This window comes from Gallus gallus, chromosome 2, assembly GCF_016699485.2.
Source record: "Gallus gallus isolate bGalGal1 chromosome 2, bGalGal1.mat.broiler.GRCg7b, whole genome shotgun sequence".
NCBI lineage: Eukaryota > Metazoa > Chordata > Aves > Galliformes > Phasianidae > Gallus > Gallus gallus.
The window spans coordinates 23,925,894-23,946,075 of NC_052533.1; the positions used below are offsets into that span (position 1 = coordinate 23,925,894).

Consider the following 20,182-nt stretch of genomic DNA (forward strand, 5'->3'; position numbering starts at 1 on the left):
TGCTAGATACAAACAGCTGCCACGCTGGTCAGAGGATGTTGGTCTATTAAAGGAAAAGTGGGACAGAAACCTCAGCAAGAAACACCGTGAGGTTGTTTGTTTGTTCAGAAACGCGTTTAGCGTTTTATTATTAAGTGCCGGTAATAGGAATGTTCAAATAAAAAATCCCACAGGTTCATCTTCTGTCCAAATTTCAAACAACTCATATTTCTGAAGACCCAGTTAACTTCATTTGCAGTCAGTTTTCACAGAATTACAGAATGGTTGAGGTTCGATGAGAGCTCTGGAGGTCACCGCCTCATCATTTTCCTCTAATACTTTTTGGGCTTAAATGAAGCCATGAAACAAAAACATGGGCAAACAGCAAAATGCTTCTTCTGACCTGAGTGAAACCCGAATAATGTGGAAATATGAGAGTGACAAGGTTAGGAGGTTTTTTTTGGTGAAATTTCCAGACAAAAAAAAAAAAAAAAAGAGAGATGTTGGAATAGTTTCTCCTCTAAACTTGGGAGAAACATCTAAACTCTGGGATATTCATCAAAACCAGACATAAAAAAAATAATTAAAAAAAAAGAGCATTAGAATGAAATTAATGTTTATGAAGGAGGCGAGATTGACATCTGTGGAGATCAAACATTACTGCTTATGCACAGAGCTGTTGGCTGTGTGGGTTCACACAGAGGAGCCTGCCAATGCTCTCTGGTCCGAGCTGGACTGAGGCAGTGCTTTTCCTCAAGTGAACTGCACGCCTTGCGTCCACAACCTCATAATTCTTCCATTCCACTGAAAGATCACTCCAAAAAAAATTCAATATTCCCTTTACAAAGTGTTATAAATATCTCACTGGTGACTTTTATCATTGAGACCAGCAATAGTTGTGATTTCGTTATCAATATCCATTCCTTTTCACTTGTGTTTTTCCCAGAATAGGTAATCGAGTATTATCTTGGTGTAATTTGTCCCTGAGTTCCAGTGGTACAATGCATGCAGTGGATGAGTAGGTGAAACTCTCAGCATGACCTTTCATGATCTATACCCATGACTACTTCTCAAATATATGGTTGATTCGTGAAGACACCCCAAAAATCACATTCCCTACCAGTGAAAGCATAGGGGCACCTTAACTTCTGTAGGGAAACCTTATTTCTAAGAATTAGACTAATTCAAGACTTTATCATCTTTGTGAGACAATCAACCCATGTGTCAGGTAGTGAAAACACCTGTCCCTTAGGCTTAAGAGAGACTCACTTCTTCGTCCCATTTTATTGCAGTCCTGTACTGGAAATAGATTACGGACCTCTTCAATAATTGCCTCCTTTTGTTTGTTTTTAGTTAATAGGAAAAAGAAAAGAAAAAAAAAAACATTCTAAACTAAGTTCAAAGGGAAGTTGGTCATCTCTATTTCCCCCATCCAGAAGAAAAGGGGTAAAATCTGTTTTGAGTTCAGCTATCATTCTAGAAGTAAATTAAATTAAATACGAAAATGTTTGAAAGCCGAGTTGTATTTCATTCCAACTGCACTGCCTATTTAAATGGGGGTGGTGGAACAGGGAAAGGGCTTAAATATTCAGCATTTTTATGATTAAGTATCCCTTGTGCTCCCCCCACACACCTCCTCTGGAAACAAAACACAAAGCGTGTTCGGAACAGCTTGTTACTGCTGCACTTCAAGGCTCTGATGCCTGTTCTTTTAAAGAATAGCCCAAAGCAAGGTGAAATGCTGAGCTACATCGGTGCACGTTAGCACTGTGTGTTTGAACATGCATGTGTATGCTTGCACACGCGCAAGACATTGTACAGGCGTATCACGAGAGACAGAAATCATGCTCTATATAATTTGCAGTGGACTTCCAAGGCAAAAGAAGGAAAAGAAAAAGAAGTTTCCTGAATTATAAAGTGACGCTGGAAGAAAATGCTCTTTGGATGATCATCAGGGAGAAGGAGAATAATGCCATTCAGAGTTTTTCCAGGGATAGGGAAAAAAGCAAGTCAGGCCTTTGATTCTGAATTCCACGAGGACAGGGAGGGAAATATATCTCTGCCATTTATTTCATGTTAGGACTTTTTACCCTGTAAGTGGTCTGTGTCATTTGTTTGTGTGGAATATTCTTTGGTCCTAATAGTGGTAGCAGGCTCAGCGGGAGGACTGTTACACCAGTCGGAACAGAAAAATGATGTGCAGTGATGAATCCACGTGTAACAGAAAGAAATAGTATGAATGAATACGTTCATATTCAGCATACCCAGGAAGTGTGGCATAAAAAAGCAAAGCTGCCATTGCCCTGCTGTAGTCTTCAAGCAGTGGTACTGGTTCAAAACCTGGGAAATCTTTTTTGCATTCCTGATGCTTAAGACCTTGATTCAGTCACTCACCCTCCTGTGTAAGACGTCAGATCAAAATACAGAGCCCAGGTTTCAGTTCTCATCTCTGACACTTGGACTGTATCTTTCTGTTGTCACAAGGGTGCACAATTCCAGCCAGTACCCAAGCTCGAAAGCTTTGATTGTCCACACTGGTTAACTGTTACCTTGCAGTCTGACACAAGTGAAGTGGAAACAGTGAACAGATGGGACAACAAAAGCCAAATTAGGCTAAATGCTGAGCTGTGGACTAACTTGTACCAGGGGTCCAAACAGAGTGCAAACGCCGCAGAAGGAAACTAGAGCAGCAGGACTATTTATGTTCCATTGATGAATGTGCTATCTCCTTGATATTTGTAAAGAGCTCCTGAGAGCATTACCCAGTGAAAATGTCTGCTAGATTAACCTGCACTGTTTTTTCATCCACTTCTATGGGACGGCATGTATTTTTACCACTAATTCTGCTGCATCTTTAAATGATACATATTTTACAATGTAATTAAGAAACCCTTCTTTTTGCACAATTGTCAGTTCGCACTTTTTCCACTTTGCTAATGCCTTCAATGCACAAAAGCCATGAAGAAAATCTTTCCGTGACATGATGGCATTACCAGCTCTTTTCAAGTGGGAGGACTGTACTCCTACACAGCAGATTTTCCCTGTGTTGTGGTATTCATGCAGCAAAGAGCTGTACTTCTGAAGGGTTTCTTGTTTAAGCTCTTTCATGCTTCTTGCCTTGGAGACTTCTTTTAGACTTGTAGCCAAGAGGAGGTCAGGAAGTGCTCCGTGCTGCAGCTTCTTTTTCTGTATATGTTTCTATGTGGTTCTCCACAGATCCGTGGAACACATTCCCCTCCATCTCTCTCCCTTTCAGAATAGTTTATATTTCATTATTTGCAGATGGAAAAATGACAACTTGACAAACAGAGGAGGATCTTTTTATTTAAATCATCATCCTCTTTTAGGCTCCCATGTAATGTAGCACTGAGAAACTGAGAATGGTATAATCAATCAGATTTTATTTGTCCGGTGCAGGAAAAAGGAACTTCTGTTCACATTGCTATGTGAGATTATTTTTAGCTGTCAGTTCTGCTGATGGAATATGCCCATCTTCATGACTTTCAGATTTAGCCAAGTGACTGATGCATTTACTGATGCATTTACTGCCTTTGATTTTAGGGCATTGAGTTTGGCTTTAAAAAGTTTGTATTTTCATCTCTTTGGTACTTATTTTTCATCGCGAAGCATACAGAGTAACAACAAGGGATAAATGAAATCTTGAAAAAACCACCAGGAATTCAGCAGCCCGAACCACCCCATCTAGCCCAAGACACACAAGCTCCATTCCCCACTTGTGTTTATTTTTTCCTACCGTGATTTACAGCCAAAACACACTAACTGTGCTTGCTCTTCATATCCCAGTCACAAAACCAGGAAAGACTCTTTGAACTGAGCAGCACTGTTAGGTCTTTGTCTTTTGCAGTTTCAGATTCTGTTAATCGTGAGCACATAGTTAATCAAGCTTCACAAAGATCTGGGTGTGATCTCGGGCATGTCAGTAGGAGCTCTGAAAAGTGGTGGAATTTGAGAGCAACGTCCTGCCCTCTGTTGGTGCTTTTTCTCTCATGCTTCTTCCGCTGTTATTCAATTTCAGCGTGGCAGGGAAAATGAAGCTCTGAGAGGGGCCGTTAACCAGAAGTGATTCAAAGTCTGTCAGTGACAGATGTATAACCAAGTGGTGGGGAAGGATGAGTTGAGTATGGGGATGAGCCTACCTTGGAGCAGCCCAGGGAACCAGAGGTGCCACAGCTGACATTGCACAGCCATCCCTCTGTTCTTCTGTCTCTCCTTCCTCTGGGGCTGGTCTGCCCATGTGTGAGAACAGTCCTTCCACTTTCTTCCCTGTGAGTGTGGCACCACTGGAGTGCTATCCTACTCAACAGACTTTTCTTCCTCTACCTATAGCCAGCCTGTCCTGTGACTGTAATCGAGTTGAATTTATATTTGATAGCTGCATCACAGCTGTGGGTTTGGCAGAGCTGAGCTTACGGGCTGTTAATTAAAGAGGATATTCTGCTGCTTTTCTGTACTACTGGCCCTTCACCGATTCACTGCTGTATTTTCTGTTTGTGTCCACAGCAGGAGATGTAGTGCACCCAGAGGTCTCTTGCAGTATCCCAATTTTGTAGCATAGTGGCTGGGCTCAGATGTGACTTGTGTTTGCGAAAGCTTCACAGCAGCACATGCTGTCATGAGGCTGTATTAAAAGCCAGGAACAAACCTATAAACTTTGCTGTACCCTATGTTATTTGAATAGGTGTTTTTTCAGAAATTGATGTCATGGAATCAAAACAAAATGCTTCATTTTGTCTGTGTTTTGCTCTGAATCATGGTTGTTACTGCAGTATAACAGAGTTCTGCTGTTATCTTCCACCTTCTCCCTCCAGAAATCAACCCATAAAAAACCTGTCTGGATTTTAGCCACCTGGTTATAGTTAGTTTCTTATTTTAAAATAGCTTTCAAAATAGATCAGATATTACACCGTTAAAAACAATTTTCCCTGTAGGTATTGAATATCAGACAGGGCTTGTAGTAATAACTGATAGGTATCTAGAATAATCTTCAGTACGGACTGAGACTACAAAGATCTGTCAATCACTGCGTTTAACTTTAAACACAGATGATTTGAATTCATGTTAGCAGCATGAGGAAGTCAAAAAGATGGAATGGTGCTGTCAGAGAAAAGATGATAGGATTACCTCTGCTGTTAGCCTTTCCTGCTACTTGTTTGAGATACTAAATCAAGGTGAAGTTTATGAAAAAGGTTATAGCGGTGGTTTCTAACTCTTCGTTCCTGCTGGGATTTTCCTATTATAAATCTGCTGTCAGAAATAAGTGCTTTACTTGTGGCTTAATTTTATGCAGGCACAAACACCTTGGTTCAACACGTTTTGCCAGAGACAGTCTTGACTGTCTTAATGCAACAGAGTCCTCATTAACGGGACCTGTGAAAAAGAAAAATGCACACATGCTCTTTTGTCGTTGGTCATTCATGAGCAGTCCGATGAAAACTGAAATAAAACATAAATCCTGAGGTGGTGTGGAGCTGGTGTGGAGACATGAATGTTTGAATCGCACAGCTTATGTGAATTATCCTTCTCGAAGAACATTACACTCCACCTTTTGAATGAATGTTCATTAATGTGGTGGAAAGCTCACAGTTTCTATTTGTTCTGCTGTGGCTGCTGAATTTAGCATTATCCCCAGTGTCTGACCCCAGAGCAAACACCTCTGCTGTGCTGATTTTTCCTTTTTTATCCAGCTGTATAACAGTACAGCAACTAAACCAATGGTTTCAGAGAAGCGTATCAGACTTGCCTAGGTGATTCTCCTTTCGCCATGCAAGGGCCGTAGGTACAGATTTGTGCTTGGTTGTACTTTGCTGGCTTCCTAATGCATTTGTCCCCTTCATTTGGAGTTCTGCACGGAAAAAAAAAAAAAGAAAAAAAAAAAGGCAAGATCAGCCCTCAGGAGTGATAAATGCCCATTTGTACATTCCCTCCTAATTTTGGGAGGGTCTGATGTACGGGCTGTGTTTCGTACGTGCTCCGTGTATATTTGTCAACTGTGTCAGTTATCATCTTCTCAGGAAGATGTGAATTTTGCTTGGAGCCACTTAGTAATGGGAGTTTGTCCCATCTAAAAGAAATGATTAACCTCAGTTTTTAGGAGAGGGAATCTCAGATCAGAGGAGAAGTGGCTCATCGCAGTAGTGTGTTCCCAGCATGTGCTTCTGAGTTGCTCTAATGTCAGATCTAAAAAACCTAACTCAGCTAAGACTGTATCACTTAGAGCTGGGAATCCCTTCTTCATGCAGTGTTGTGAAATGTGACATTTCAAAATAGAATTTTGTTTCAGTTGGAAAGAACATACTCAAACTCCACCTTCAATAAAATTTTGCCTTATTTTCCAGTCTGGTCAGTAGCAATGTGTTTTAACAAAAATGCTATCTCTTAATTTTGATTTCTTCATCTCGTATTTTAAAATAAGCTAAAAGTACAAAGTGAGAAGTGCTTTTTAATGGAAAACCCCCAACATTTCATTCATGAACTGTCAAAATATGCCATTTTGATACTTCTAGCACTGTCTCTAAAGCTTACTTTTTTTAATCTCTCCCCTTCCATGAAGACTGTATTTTGCAAAAGACTTGCAAAAGGTTGCGTGAGGCTGCACCTTTTTGATGGCTGCAGCATTTCTGGGTTTCATGAGCAGGTCTAGATACAATAGTCAACTCATGAAGTACAATATGCTTTGAATTATCTCTGCCAAATGCTTCACTTGTGGTGAATTCATTGGCATGTATGTACATTGTGTTTCCTCAGATGAGGATGACAACCTCATAGCAGAGTGACTTGTGGCATCCCCACTTAACACATGTAAACTTTGCAGCTGTGATTTGTCTTACAGCTGAAGGGACATAGGAGCTGAATCCAGCTGCTTCTTTCGTTCTGTTTTTTTCCCTTTTTTTCCTTCTTAAGTGTACGCAGAGAAGCCTCTCTAAGTGAAAGACTATGAGGCAGTACAGCCCAGTTTACCGTATTTAGTTTATGGTTTGCATTTTGGGTAGTCCTGCGTGGTGGCAGGAGGTAGACTTGGTAGTCCTTCTGAATCACTTCCAATTCAGGATGTTCTGTGATTATCTCCATTTTCATGTGGTTCTCTTGACTTAACACCCTTGTCTGTAGCTGAGTGCTCCTGCAAGCTGTCTTTACACTGTTTGGAGAGAAAAAGGAGTATTTTGCCTTAGAGACAGCCTGTTGTACAGCTCTTCAACAAATCCATTTTCCAAAGTGTGAAAGATATAAAGTAGCCACAGAAATTATTTTCCTGGTGAATCAGAACTGTGAACTGGAGACAAGGAAGCAAATTGCAGTGCCCAGCTGCAGTTTCATCTTGCCCTCATTCCAAGTATAGATGCAGCCTGCCTGCTCAGTTCTGATAAAACTGAACACCACACAGAAAAGCATCCCTGGCCCTCAAAGCTGGGGTGGCTTTTCTAACCATAGCAATTTGGGACTTGTGGGGATTGAGAGCTGTTTTTTAAATAAGCATATTAAGACCCTAGTTCTCTAAAGACCTTGAAGTGTTCACTTGGGAATCCAAATCAGAAGGCATTTCTGTGTCAAACAGGTACCTGCAGCTGGGGATGGCTGTTTGCACACACCACCCATGCAATTGCAAGGAGGGGATTTTTGATGCCAGCCGCAGGAAGATCAATGCCGTGGAGGCTGGAGAGAGGCCGGGAGGAAGGAAGAGGCCTTCCTCTGAGGGGGCTGGAGGCTTTGAAGCATGATCCTCAGCAGAAAGAGGGATGGGAATGGCCAGAGCCACTGCCATGCTACAGAGAGGGGGAGAGGGGTGACTAAGGGCTGGGAGGGGGTGCAGCAGGCCCAGGGAGGCTGGCTGTGTGGTGAGCAGCTGCTCTGGCTGAGGGAGGCCCAGCAGCCTCCGTGACAGCTCTGATTGCATGTCCCAGAGAAGCGGTGACTGGCCAGAAGCTAGGAGATCAGGATTTTATTCTGCCATCTGCAGCTGTTTCAGGAGAGGCTTTGGGCACCCTGGTTTCCCCTCCGCTGAAAGGTGTTGCCTGCTGACAGCCCTTGGTATCCCTGAAACTGAGATAGCAGGGGAGGAAGCCTGTGTGCTTCTGTGGGTACAGAAAGGGTGAAATTAAAACATGGCAAGTTCAAAACTGTCAGAGGGAATTCCTTTTTCACACAGGCTGATGCAAATCAGGGCTAACACCAGTGACTAAAGTGAAACAGCATCAGTGGGAAACCGAATTAAGCGGAGTCCACTTGGTGCCTGCTGTAATAATAGCACAAGTCATTGTGCCTTCACCCAGCTGCTCTTCTGTAGTTTAACTTTTTAATAAAACGATTTTTGTGTTCCTTTTTAAAGATGTACGTTGGAAAGAGCCTTTGTGCATGTAAAATGCATTTGCCGTATGACTAATGGTTATTTTTAAAGTGCTGAGCCAAGTGTATGCATGTGTGTGTTGGAGACAGAGGGAGTTTTTGTGTATTTTCTGTGGTAATTGTTTATGAATATAGTTGTTTTTTCCAATTATCCTTGTAATACGTCAGCATTCTTGTCTCCACTTCTCTCTGTTGAGGTTTATGTATAAATGCAGAGATTTGTGCTCTCAGATGTTGAAGTTACAGGAGAAAATGCTATACTTTAAGCACTGATTTTTATTTGTTAAGTGCCTTAGAAAAGAGATAGCAAGAGAGATGTGTGAAAAAGCTGAAGTTAAACCATGGCCACGCGAACAACTATGTAGCCATACAACTAATTTTAAGGTTTAGGGCCAAAATGTTACCTCATATCCAAAAAAATAAAGGGAGAAGCTCTTAAAGGTCTACCTTGTTTGAGAGTCCATACCAATGCCTAGAGAAGTTAAGTTAAGCTCAGCACCAGCTGGAGCATTTGACCTAACTTGTGTTAGTGTGGCCTCACTGACCAAGACAGAATATGGAAGCAGAGAATTAATTTACTCCACAGTGGCAGGATTTTGTAATCCTACTCAAGCAGAAGCATGATGGAAAGTAGGAGAGATGACTCGCTGAAGTCTTAGCCTCTGCGTCAGAAGTAGAAATCCCATAGGTTTCACTTGGTCTGCCATGTAGTTAGGGGTTTAAGCATCTAGTGTCCAGCTGAGGCAACGATCTTCTGTAACCGACCTGCAGATCAGGCACCGTGCAAATGCCAGATACATCATCTGTGTGTGTGTGTGTGTGCTTGTGTAGTATGAAAGCGGCTTTTGTTTTACAATTGCTGCTAGTGCCATAGGTTGTGGGGACTGGTTTTCATTAACGTACTTAGGCTTTTGTGCTTTAAAACTATTACATGATCTGAGAGTTTGAAAATGACTTGAGCAGGCCCAATCCACAAGATCTGCCACGTGTCTGGGTGCCCTTCCCGAGGGCAGGAGTCCTCTTGTGCTGCTGGCATGACATGATTTCTGCCAGCAGCACTCCGAGGAACAAACAACCTCCTACAGGTTTCAGAGGTTTTGAAAATCCGCATGATTTAGCAAATCCCTCTTCATCCACACAAATGAAGTGTCCCTATTGCTTTTTTTCCTAATGGATAACGCTATTGGAGCTATACTCCAGCAGGATATTTTAAATTTATACTATTTGGTTTGGGAGCTAGCAGCCTGTAAATGCTGCTGTAAGCTTCTGCTGCTCTACCATTATTTCATGTTGGCATTTTTATTTGAAGACCCAACCATGGCCAAGAAAAGGAAACTTCTGTACTTTTCTTTTTGTGCTACATCTTCCAACTGGAATATTTTCAAGGACAATAGAATTGAACATGAGCTTTGAGGAGGGAGGAAGAGGAGAAAAGAGAATCAGCTTGAAGAGGTGATGACTCCAATGATGCTCTCTGCAGTTTAGTTCTCTGGGGACTGAAAAATGCTTTCAATCAGTGTGATGTTGCAACAGTCCAAAAGAGGAGAGAAAAATCCGTGTCTGGTCTAGACCGACCAGAAACTAAAAACAAGGGACACTTTGAATTCTGAGACTTTCACCACAACTGAAAACTGTGAGCAGGCCAAGTAACTGGAAAATCAGTTTCTTGGTTTAGAAAAATGCTTCCCTGAAGAATCAGAGGCAGCTTTCCATTTTAATTAGAAAAGAAATGATTATGTTCTGAGGTGTTGATTCTAATACTTGAACCAGTGTGAAGGTTTGCAATCAGAGATGTGAAGAGATTTGGATAGTTTAATATTGAGATCTGTGAAATGCTACGGTAAAACAAAATTCTGTGATGTTTCCTTGCCATTTGGCTATGATAGTCTATCATTTGTCACAAAGTGGAAAAATAAGATGTCTTTGCAATGTACTAAAAGAAGTCTGACTGCAAACACAAGTTGGGAAGAGGCACGGGAGCTGGAGCTGAGTGGTGAAGGCCTAGACCAGGAGATGGTTATGAGAAATCATATATGAGGAGACCTGAGAATTCCCCAGCCAGGAGTAATTGAATGCAGTAATTGTTAAGGAGAGCTTTAAAAAGAAAGGTTGAGTAAGAACTACTTATGGAGTACTTGTTTTAAGAGGGAAGTGTAGTAAATTTCAGGACAAATTTTTAAGTGGCAACCATACAGACACAGCCTATGCTGTAGGCAAAATAAATTTTCTGAGCTAAATTACTCCTCTCAGTCTGTCAGGCTATGGTGTTTGTTTTCTATGTGAAATACATATTTCCTGCAGTGCACTGGTACAAGAACAGCTGAAGCCTGAGAGAAGGACTCTAGGGAACTGGTTGTAATGCCCAGTAGTATCACCTGCTTCTTCTGGGACAGTGGGTGAACCTTTGCAGAGATTGGCACTGCAGTAGAAGGAATGGGATCAGAAAACCCTTTTGGGATGTGGCAGACTGATACATGAGTAGAATTTCATTTTGCAAGAAACGATAAGACTTACAGTTTTTTCTATTAGTCCTGCACTTTTAAAACTAATGTATTATGACTAGTGTGCTAACCATAGATTTTAGGCTAAATGTATTAATTCCAGAGAAAAAAGTGTCCTTCAGTCTTCTGCGTTACAGTGATACATAAGTGCCCAACATTATGTATTATATATATAATACATATTTTGTGGTTAAATTTGGATAAAGTATTTTCTTCAAGGAGATTCAGTCACTATACTTGAATCTGGTAAAAGAATTATAACTCATACAGCCTGCATTTCATCAATATATGCAGCCTCTCTTTTACAAAAAAAAGAGTAACATACCATAACAAGATGAAAGAAGACAATCAAGGGAGTTGGAAGATGCTAACCAGTCCATTCTTACAGTGCTGTGATTTATTCTTGCTGTTGCAGAACTGTGATCAAAAAGGGTACAGGCAGACCTTTTTTTTTTTTTCCAATTAATGAACAGTATACATGGAAACCAAAGTAGGAATGTCTCATGCTTCTATTCAAGTCCTTTAGGTGTCATGACAATATGGTAGTTCCAGACATAGATTCATCCAATCTTGTCCTTTCTTCTAAAGTTCTTTTTTCATATGGCAGATATAATGCCAATAGAAAACACAACTGTCTGGACTAATTCATAAGGACAAGATAACATGTTGGGAGTGTGTCACATCAGGGGCAGAGAATTATGAAAACTTCTTAATGTTCTTTTTATGCAGTTAGGAGTCTTTCTGGAAACTGGGCAGAGATACCTTGCGTGTGTATGATTTTTCATGCAATGTGCTTGCAAGCTCAGACTCACATGAAATTCTAATGGGAAATTTGTTTCATGTTGCACAGAGCTTAGGCTAAGATCTCTTCACCTCTGTTTTTTCAGTATTCATCAGCAAGTAATCTTCCTTGCTTTGGCTAACTGAAATACATTTTAGGAGGTAGCTGCCTATTGCCAAGAAGAGCCTGCATGCAAGAATATTTCCATCTGGGATGACTAACATGTGCCCAGGGTACGTCCAGTCTCACATCCCACTCTGCAAACAGAATCCACTGATGAATTAATTCTCTTCATGCTTCAAAGGGCAGTCAAAAGATGAAAGTGAAAAACTGGATGTGTTTCAAAAAATTACATTATATGAAAATAGGCCATTCAGCCAGATTGCAAATCATAGATTTTCAAAAACGTGAAATGTCAAGCAGCCCTATTTTTTAAAAATATGTGTTTCCTTACTTGTTGCATATTTTGCAAGTGTTGGAAAGTATGCAGTCAATGAGGAAAGACAGCATTTTAGCTTTTTCTCAGGATAATGCCGACAACATTCAACTTGTTTGATCCGGGCTTATGTCAGTGTAAACACGATGCATTTGTCCTTGCTCAGTGTAATTCTTTCATATCAGAAACAGCAAAATGAATTTGAACAGCTGTAAATATAAAAGTGATGCAACAGTTTCTAGTATTTCACAGTTGCAAAATCAAGTCTGCTTCTTGTGAAGACACTTGATTTTATTGAATGTCTCATATTCTCAAGTGAACTTTCTCACGCACTGAGGGAGTACTGGTGCTGATGTAAAACCCCATATAATAACCTGCTAACTTCTCATATATCTGCAACTTAGACAATAAAATATATGATTGTGGTGCTAATTTAATTGCTGTTTTGAAGATACACCTTTAGTAGAAGTCTTGTTTTTAAAAGCAGAGCCATCAGTCTAATTCAGTATATCTGTCAATACTTAAAGCAATAAACAGAAGCTGCACCTTATTAACCATCTCAGAGGTACAGGTCTGAGGAGATAGAAGTCCTCATCCCAGGAAGAATGCACAGCATGCTTCTTGCTGTTTAAATGGTAGCACATATATTAACAAAGCTGATGCTTGTAATTACATAAATTCTAAAAAAAAAAAAAAAGCTGTTTAGTAATCTATTTGAGTAGAACTTGTGCTAACTGCCTAAAAGTGGTCATCCAAAATTCAGGCAACCAACAACGATAAAATGTTCACCCAAGCAAAACAATATTCATCTCGAGAATTGAATCCATAAGCCGATGTCATATGAAGTCTTCTTAGATGTAATTACTGTATTCTAGCTTGCCCTGAACGTGCCCAGTATGTTTTTATAAGCTGTAAAAATAAATACAGTGATTTAAAACACTGGAAAGGCCAAGTAGTGATAAATCCAGCTCTGCATAAATGCGAGGCATGACTTCCCGAGATATCTGTGCTGTCTGTGAACATTTGGCCCAGGTCAGCACATCTGAGCTTTTCCTCTGCAGGTGCCAGTGAGTTAGCCACCTGTTTGCAGGGCTTCCCCCTTCTTTTTCTGGGATTGCAAAATGGTGATCTATCCTTGCGGAGGCCAAGCAAAAGGCCAGACTAACTGGAGCTAGGCAGCATTTGAAAACTGGTAGTTTACATGCAGATTAAACAAAACCAGGTTTGTAGAGAGAAGTCATACTTTTTTATTAGAGCAGCTTCTGTAGGTGGGAAAAGAAACCCAAGCTTTTAGACATGTGAGACCACCTTCTGTCCTACAACAGAAGCAAGAATGTTCAAAGCCCTGTACAAGTTGAGAACAATTGCTCTGTTTTTACTTCATTATGTTTAACAAAGCACTGTTAGGACTAATTGGCCGGCTCTGAGAGCCCAGAGAGTCATCAGGCTCTGAGTTAGGAAGAAACGGTATTTGGTCCAGCGATGTCGGTCTGTATTAATCCCACATATGGCTCCACCAGTTTCAGCAGACAAACATTTTGTTTAACCTAAGCACATAGTGATCATTTCGATTGAGAAATGGTTTATTTACAGTAAAAGGCAGGGTGGCCTTAGTGGGCAGCATTCTAAGCTGAAACTCTGAAGTCAGCCCTCCCTCTCCACCCAGCTGTTGGTCTACTGAGCGATCTACAGAGAGAGTGGGGCTATGCGTCAGCCTCAGCATGGTAAATGGGGATAATAAACTGGTCTCCTTGCAAAGTCCTTTGAGACCTACAAAGAAGTGTTACACAGCAGCCATACACTTCTTCATTACTAGCTCTTTTTCATGTGGTTCCTTTAATACACATTTGGGTTCTGATTTAGATCATCTGAACAGAGTGTTGCACTACTGGTCTAAGTAGCAATTCTGTTTGCCAAATACAACTGGGAGACTCTTACTACTGCTATGTAAGCTGTTGAAAAGTCATTTCTCTGAACTTCCCCACATCAGATATGCTCTTACATAGGGAAGGGCTATGTGTATTCAGGAACTACAGAGCTGTCGTCATCTCCCTGCACAGTTTCTACTATGGCATATGCAGACTAACTGGCATATGTGGAAACAGCTAAGCATGTAGACACTCACAGGCTCTTCAGTAAATGTACACTCACTGTTATCTTTCTCTCATTAAGTAAAAGACAGGAAAATGAATGCCAAAGCATTTCCCATTCTGTAAAGTATATGAATGCGCAGTGAATTGCACATATGCATGACTATCCTTATGCACAGTCGCAAATGTATGTACTATGAACATGTACAAGCGTGCATACATCGACATTAAATAGTGAATGATATAAAAAGAAAAGTAATGGCAAATAAACATTCAGGTTGCAAAGCCAAGTAACATTGGATATTCTAGAGAGCAGGTTTCCTGGGCATCCTTGGATAGCCCTTTTGAATGTCTGTGATGATACAGTTTTAATTACGTGATAACGTGTGGAGATTTTTTTCCTTAAGAGATTCCTGTTTTTGCCAGTCAGTGGGAAGTCAGTTTTTTAACCCTTCTAGTTCTTGTTTTTTTCCACTCGGTGTTCTGGCCTCAGATCTCATGTCCAAATGTTACACTGAACACAGAGAATATTGATTGCCTTCCAACCTTTGTTCCTCTGGTGTACCCTGTACAATATTACCGTAGTCAGGCAAAAGTGTTGAAGCAGAGAGAAGGGGTAAAAATGTCAGAATGACAACAATTAATCAAAACTGAAAGTGAGAGATCTGGAAGCTTTTGCATGCATAGCATTTCCATAGCACTTTCCACTCCAAGCACGGGCCCACTTGACTTCAGCTTCCCTTCATTTCAGACCCCACGTGTCTCCTGTGAGCACCCAGAAAATGAGGCCAAGCACTCAAGAGGGAGGAAATTCCAGAATGATGTCATCATGCCTACACGTGGGGAGTGGAGGGAGCTAATCGTGCCCAGGCAATCCAAATTCTGGCATTTGCTAGCATTTTAGCATTTGGCTCACAACCATATCATTCTTTTAGCTTATTTTTTTCTTTTGTATATGCATACATTTCTCTGTAAATAAATAAGGACATCTGAACTGTATCAAGCCTGCTATAAGCTCTTGCACTGCCTTCCCAGTAAAACTAATATATCGATGTGTGTGCTTTTGGACAAAAAGGCATGGCATGTGTTGTAATAACCTTTGGTTCTTCTTCCTGCTGCAATTAGATCTAGGGAAATCTAGGGAAACTTGGTTTTGATTGTTCCCAGAAGGGGAAGGAAGGGGAGTAAAGAAGATCTACCTTAATAGGTGCTGAAGTATCACGACAGCCCCTCCTCCAACTGTGCCATAATCTTTAGTCCCCTGCTTTAGAAGTAGGAATAGCAATGGACAGGCAAACAATTTGGAGCACAAAATCAGGGAGGTCAAGGACTTCTGCGGGACAGGAATATATTCACTTCATTACAGTCTGAAAACTTGCTACAAAAGAGATTCTCAGGTTTCACGTTTGCGACTTTGTCCCTATTAGCATTAGCAAATCACAAGGCAAACACTGAAAAAGTGTAGCATCCTGCCTTAAAAATCACAAGATTTTCAGTTAAGTATTAGGGTTTTTTTTGTTGTTGTTGTTTTCTCAAACAATTTACCTTTTGAAACTTCCATTTGCAAGCAGACAGGTTGGAAACAGGTTAAAAATGGAAGCTGAAATCCATATATAAACAACTAGCCCCAAGAGCTGGTGCTCTAGGGAATGAAAACTTGTAAAGCAAGACTCACAAAACTCCTGTGGGGAGTTGGCTTCATTAGGTATCTACCATAAGTGTGTCTGCATGCATATATATGTACACTGTTCTGATCCTATCTGTTTGCATGTGTACCTGAGGTTAGCACAGTATTCCCTTCTTGCTCTGCTGGTCACTACTCTTTCTTCTCACACTTCTCATCTGTTCTTTGAAACTGAGAATGTCTCACTATGCATCCCCATCCCTGCTAGGCTGAGAATAGATGAACCTTTTTACCCTTCTTTGTGTACCTGTGGTGAGATACACTCTCTGACTCTGCTGGTGCTGTGGGATGCTAGCTGCCTTTCAGACAGTGGGCAAAGCAGTGTATGTGCTCTGTTGACTTAAATGTCCTGGCTTGCTCACTAAAAGCTCTTTCAAGGAATAGATAGGGTACGTAGGGAAACGTGATTGCCAAGTGAGGCATCAAAGTGAGTGCACCCTCTGAGTTTTCTCTGAGCTTTCCATCTTCTCCTCACTAGCGGTAGGGGGAGTGATGTCAGATCTTATGCCAAGATTTCATCATTTTCCCAAAAGAGAAAAGCATACTGCCTATGCTGAGACACTTCCTTGGTTTTGTGGCTAAGTCATGCTCTGTAGCTGAGATGTCAGCTAGCAGCCAGCACTCTGTAGGCTTCAGGGAGGAGTCCCAAGTTAGGCAAAGTGATGGGAATAGAATGGTGCCTATGAGGTTACTGAAAACAAAATGCAGCTGTGTGTTACTGTTGGCTGAATGCAACCTGTCAGCAGCAACATCTCTGTGAGAAGCTGGGGCTGATCATAGCCAGCCTGCACAGGAGAAGGTGCCGGTAGCTGAGCAGCTTGAGCGTTGTGACAGTGTCCCTCACTGCCACCAGACCCACTGTTAATGTGCTTGTATTAGAGCAGTGAGTGGGCCTGCAGAAGTCCGTGTCCTCTTGGACCAGATGGTGACAGGTGGGCTGCTCAGAAAGCCCCAAAGGACCTACCACAGTTTTGTTGATGGCCAAATGCCTCAGGCCAGGAGAATGTCGTTCTGTCACACAGTGGACCCACCCAATGCACCAGTACTTACTGTGCCTTGATTGTATGTCTTTGCTCTAGAACCCTTCCAGAATAATCCCTGCACAGCCCACAGACTTGTCTGTCCTAATTGTTAATTACTGTATCTCCCGCTTTTAGTATCACCTCTATTTTCAGTGTTAGTAGTTCGCTGAGTCTGTGTTTGTACCCTCTGGAGAGTGTGAGTTGGCTGAATGCAGGGCCTGGGTTCTGGGGAGTATATTGCATTGCTCTAGCTGGGAAGAAGTAAGGAGGTCTTGGTCTGTCTTTCCAGCTCTACTGCATTATGTTTTGGTTTGGGCAGTCAGAACTGCTGTAACTTCAGACAGGCATAAAGAAAGGAATAGTTTGCCCTTCTGAATAAAACAAGAACATGTGAATGTGGGGAGAGAGGGAAAGGGAGAGAGGCATTTGCATAGGTCAGGAAAGGTCATTAAAACATCTGGCAGTACTAACTGACATGTGTCAAATTTTAGTGCTCATTAAATTCATATTAATGCAAGAATGGCTCTTAAGCTCCAAATGCTGCTTTTGGTTGCTGTGTTCCCCTCATTGACGGTGATGACTTTTCAGAACTGTGCCATGCTTATTTGCTTACTAGTGGCATCTGACCTGAGGTCAGATTTCTATTTAACCCCTTCCTGTAGGTCAAAAGATAAATTAATCTGCTGAGAATTGAATTGGAAATGAGGTGTCTGGATAACAGGTGTCCCAACTTTGGAATAGCTGCCAGGCTGAAACATGTTTGCATCTGTTCTCATGCCATCCGAGAAGTCATCTCCGAGGTCAAGGAGATACTCGGATGACATCTGAGATGGGAAGTTGCCACAGGGAGCACAAGAGGCAGGTGCCCTGTGTTAGGAGATTGTCTTGCAGTCTGGGGGTTTGTTCCCAAAAGGGACACTTTGAGTAAAAAATAAACATTTTCACTTATTGTGCACTTTGCTTTACCCCTATTTAGTAATAGATAATGATTGTAAAAAAGATAGATATATTATGTCCCTTTCCCTTAAAGTGGAGAATCTCACAATTCCTTTTCATTGCTTTTTTTAGAGGATGAAGATGATGAAGAAATGGTGGAACCGAAAGCACAGGATGACTTGGAGACGGAAAATCAAGACCAGAAGCAGGAAACAAAAGAAGGTACTTTAAGAAACAAAAATAATTTTGTTACAGTTGTAAAGGACTTGATCTAGCAAGTAGTTATTCCACAGGTACTTCTGTTATAGGGAACAATGCAAGAACAAAATGGTCACAAGTTCTATTGACTCAGGGCTCCATTAATGGCATAAAAGCAAAAAACTGTATCCCAGTGACCTAGCATAAGACTTCTGCTGTTCAGAAGAAGCAACGCGTCCTCATAATTTGGAAACCCAAGTAGAGATTTTTGGATTCCAGGACTGGTGCTTACTTGTCCTCTGGTTTAAACAGCCTACTTAAGTGAAAGATTTAAAATGTGAATGCCGGGCATTCCAGCAGCTCCAGAGAGCTGGTTGATCTTCAAAGGTACTTAGAGCCCATAGCTGTCTGTCTGCTTGAGAGGGGCAAACTTAAACCTGGTGGGGCCAGGAATCTTCCAGCAGAATACTATTTCAATGGAAAATGTAGACTCAGAATGTTCTGTGGGAGCTTTCCCCAGGGAACTTAAGGTCAAAACTGAAGCCAGGCAGTCCCTGGTTTTCTATGTCTTTGGATTGAGACATTCTCCATTGTTACAAGGGACAGAAATTCAGGTTACAGCTTCTTTCTTGTACAAGCCTGTGTCAAAGTGGTTTGTGTCAGCACTGGACACACTAGGTGCTCCAGGTGGCTCCCATTTACTTTGACCCATTCTAGCTTTCCTAATTAGAAGAAGGATGTGATGTTTCTTTGGTCTTCCTGATCTGGGAATTTACTAGAGTATTGACTGTTTTGTGTGGAATTTGGGAAAAGGGCTGAAATATCAGCAAATTCACTATGAGAGGAAATTAGTTTCTTGTCCAACATTTCTTGGCTTTTTCTTGCCAGGTTTGCTCATTGTACACCTTACTGAGAGGTAACTTCCTCAAATAGGGCCTAAGTCACTTCATGCTGTAGTGATCATTATCGGGATGATTCTGTGACCTTGGTTTTGTTTTTCACAAGACAGACTCATTATAGAAAAAAATGTGGAGTTAGTTTACAGAGAAGCCCATGAAATCATTGACTGTGTGACTGTGAATAAGCAGTGGATGCTTCTTTCTCATCCAGAGGAGTCTGCATGATTTATGTCAGTGTCAGAAAAACCGGAATCTGGTGTATAGTGACTGCCTTTTACTGTCCACATACACAGGAGTGAGTTGCAGTACTAGCCATACTGTTTTGATTATGAATTAATTTTTCTTCCGTCTTAAGAGCATCATGGAAATCATCTGCTCCTAAATCCTACAGTGCCCATTGTTCATTTGGTTCTTGGAGAAATGAGAAGGGAGGAGCTCACTCCTTCCCCTTCACATCCTTCTATTTCACTCACTGCCCCCAGACACCACTGGCCCAGGCAGAAGAGAGCAGCAGTGACAGCAGAAACAGGAGTCACAGAAGAGTCTGCAAAGACATGAACAAGAGGCACAGCAATAGAGAAAAACTGACTTCTTCCAAAAATTATCTCTCCTCCTAAAACTGTGGGGTCAACTTACACATGAGTTCTAGCAATCAGTGGCCTAGCACAGTATCTCTTTTCCTAATGACAACAGGAAGCCATAAAAGCTGGTATCACTGCAGTTATGCACTGTCCTTTGTTGCTGAATGGCCCTATAGGATTCAGCTAACAATTGATCCCATCCCCATTTATTTCCACATAATAGTAATGCTAGCTGGGGAGAAGGCACAAATTCCTGTTTGAAGAAAAGAAGAAAGAATCTAAATGCACTGCAGAATTGATTTGTTCTACTTTTTCCTGGGCTTTCAAGCAAGTTTTTAAGTACTTTGCTGACCAAGCACCATCTCCAACGTCTTCTATTTCTTTTAGTGTAGGGGACGTGCTTCCCTTCCCTACCTAGCAGACCACGGGAATGGTAGCTGAGCAGAATTAGTTCAGCACCAGTCCCTCACACACAAACTGCAGAATGCAAAAGCAAGGCACAGCTTGTTTAGCAGAACCGGCTCTGTGAGGTGCTAACAGTTGACTGAGTTCAAGGAAGAAGAAAAGATGTTCATTGCCCGATAGAAAGTGAACTTGACCTGCAGTGTGTGTCATGACAGAGATTAAACAGTGGCATGCTCATGGCTAGCACTAAATGCTGTGAGTCAAATGAAGCAATCATCCCCAGTCGACAGCGAATGGAGTCCCATTTTT

At 41.4% G+C, this 20,182-nt stretch overlaps 1 protein-coding gene across 13 annotated transcripts in view; it reads left to right on the forward strand.

Moving 5' to 3' along the window:
- DYNC1I1 (dynein cytoplasmic 1 intermediate chain 1) overlaps positions 1-20,182 on the forward strand; it is a 181,425-nt gene that overhangs the window by 79,961 nt on the left and 81,282 nt on the right. For all 13 annotated transcript variants that reach the window (XM_015281907.4, XM_015281909.4, XM_015281913.4 and 10 more), the window contains one exon: positions 17,923-18,012. In XM_015281907.4, the coding sequence (XP_015137393.1) occupies positions 17,923-18,012 (90 nt within the window). The remainder of the gene's footprint in view (positions 1-17,922; positions 18,013-20,182) is intronic.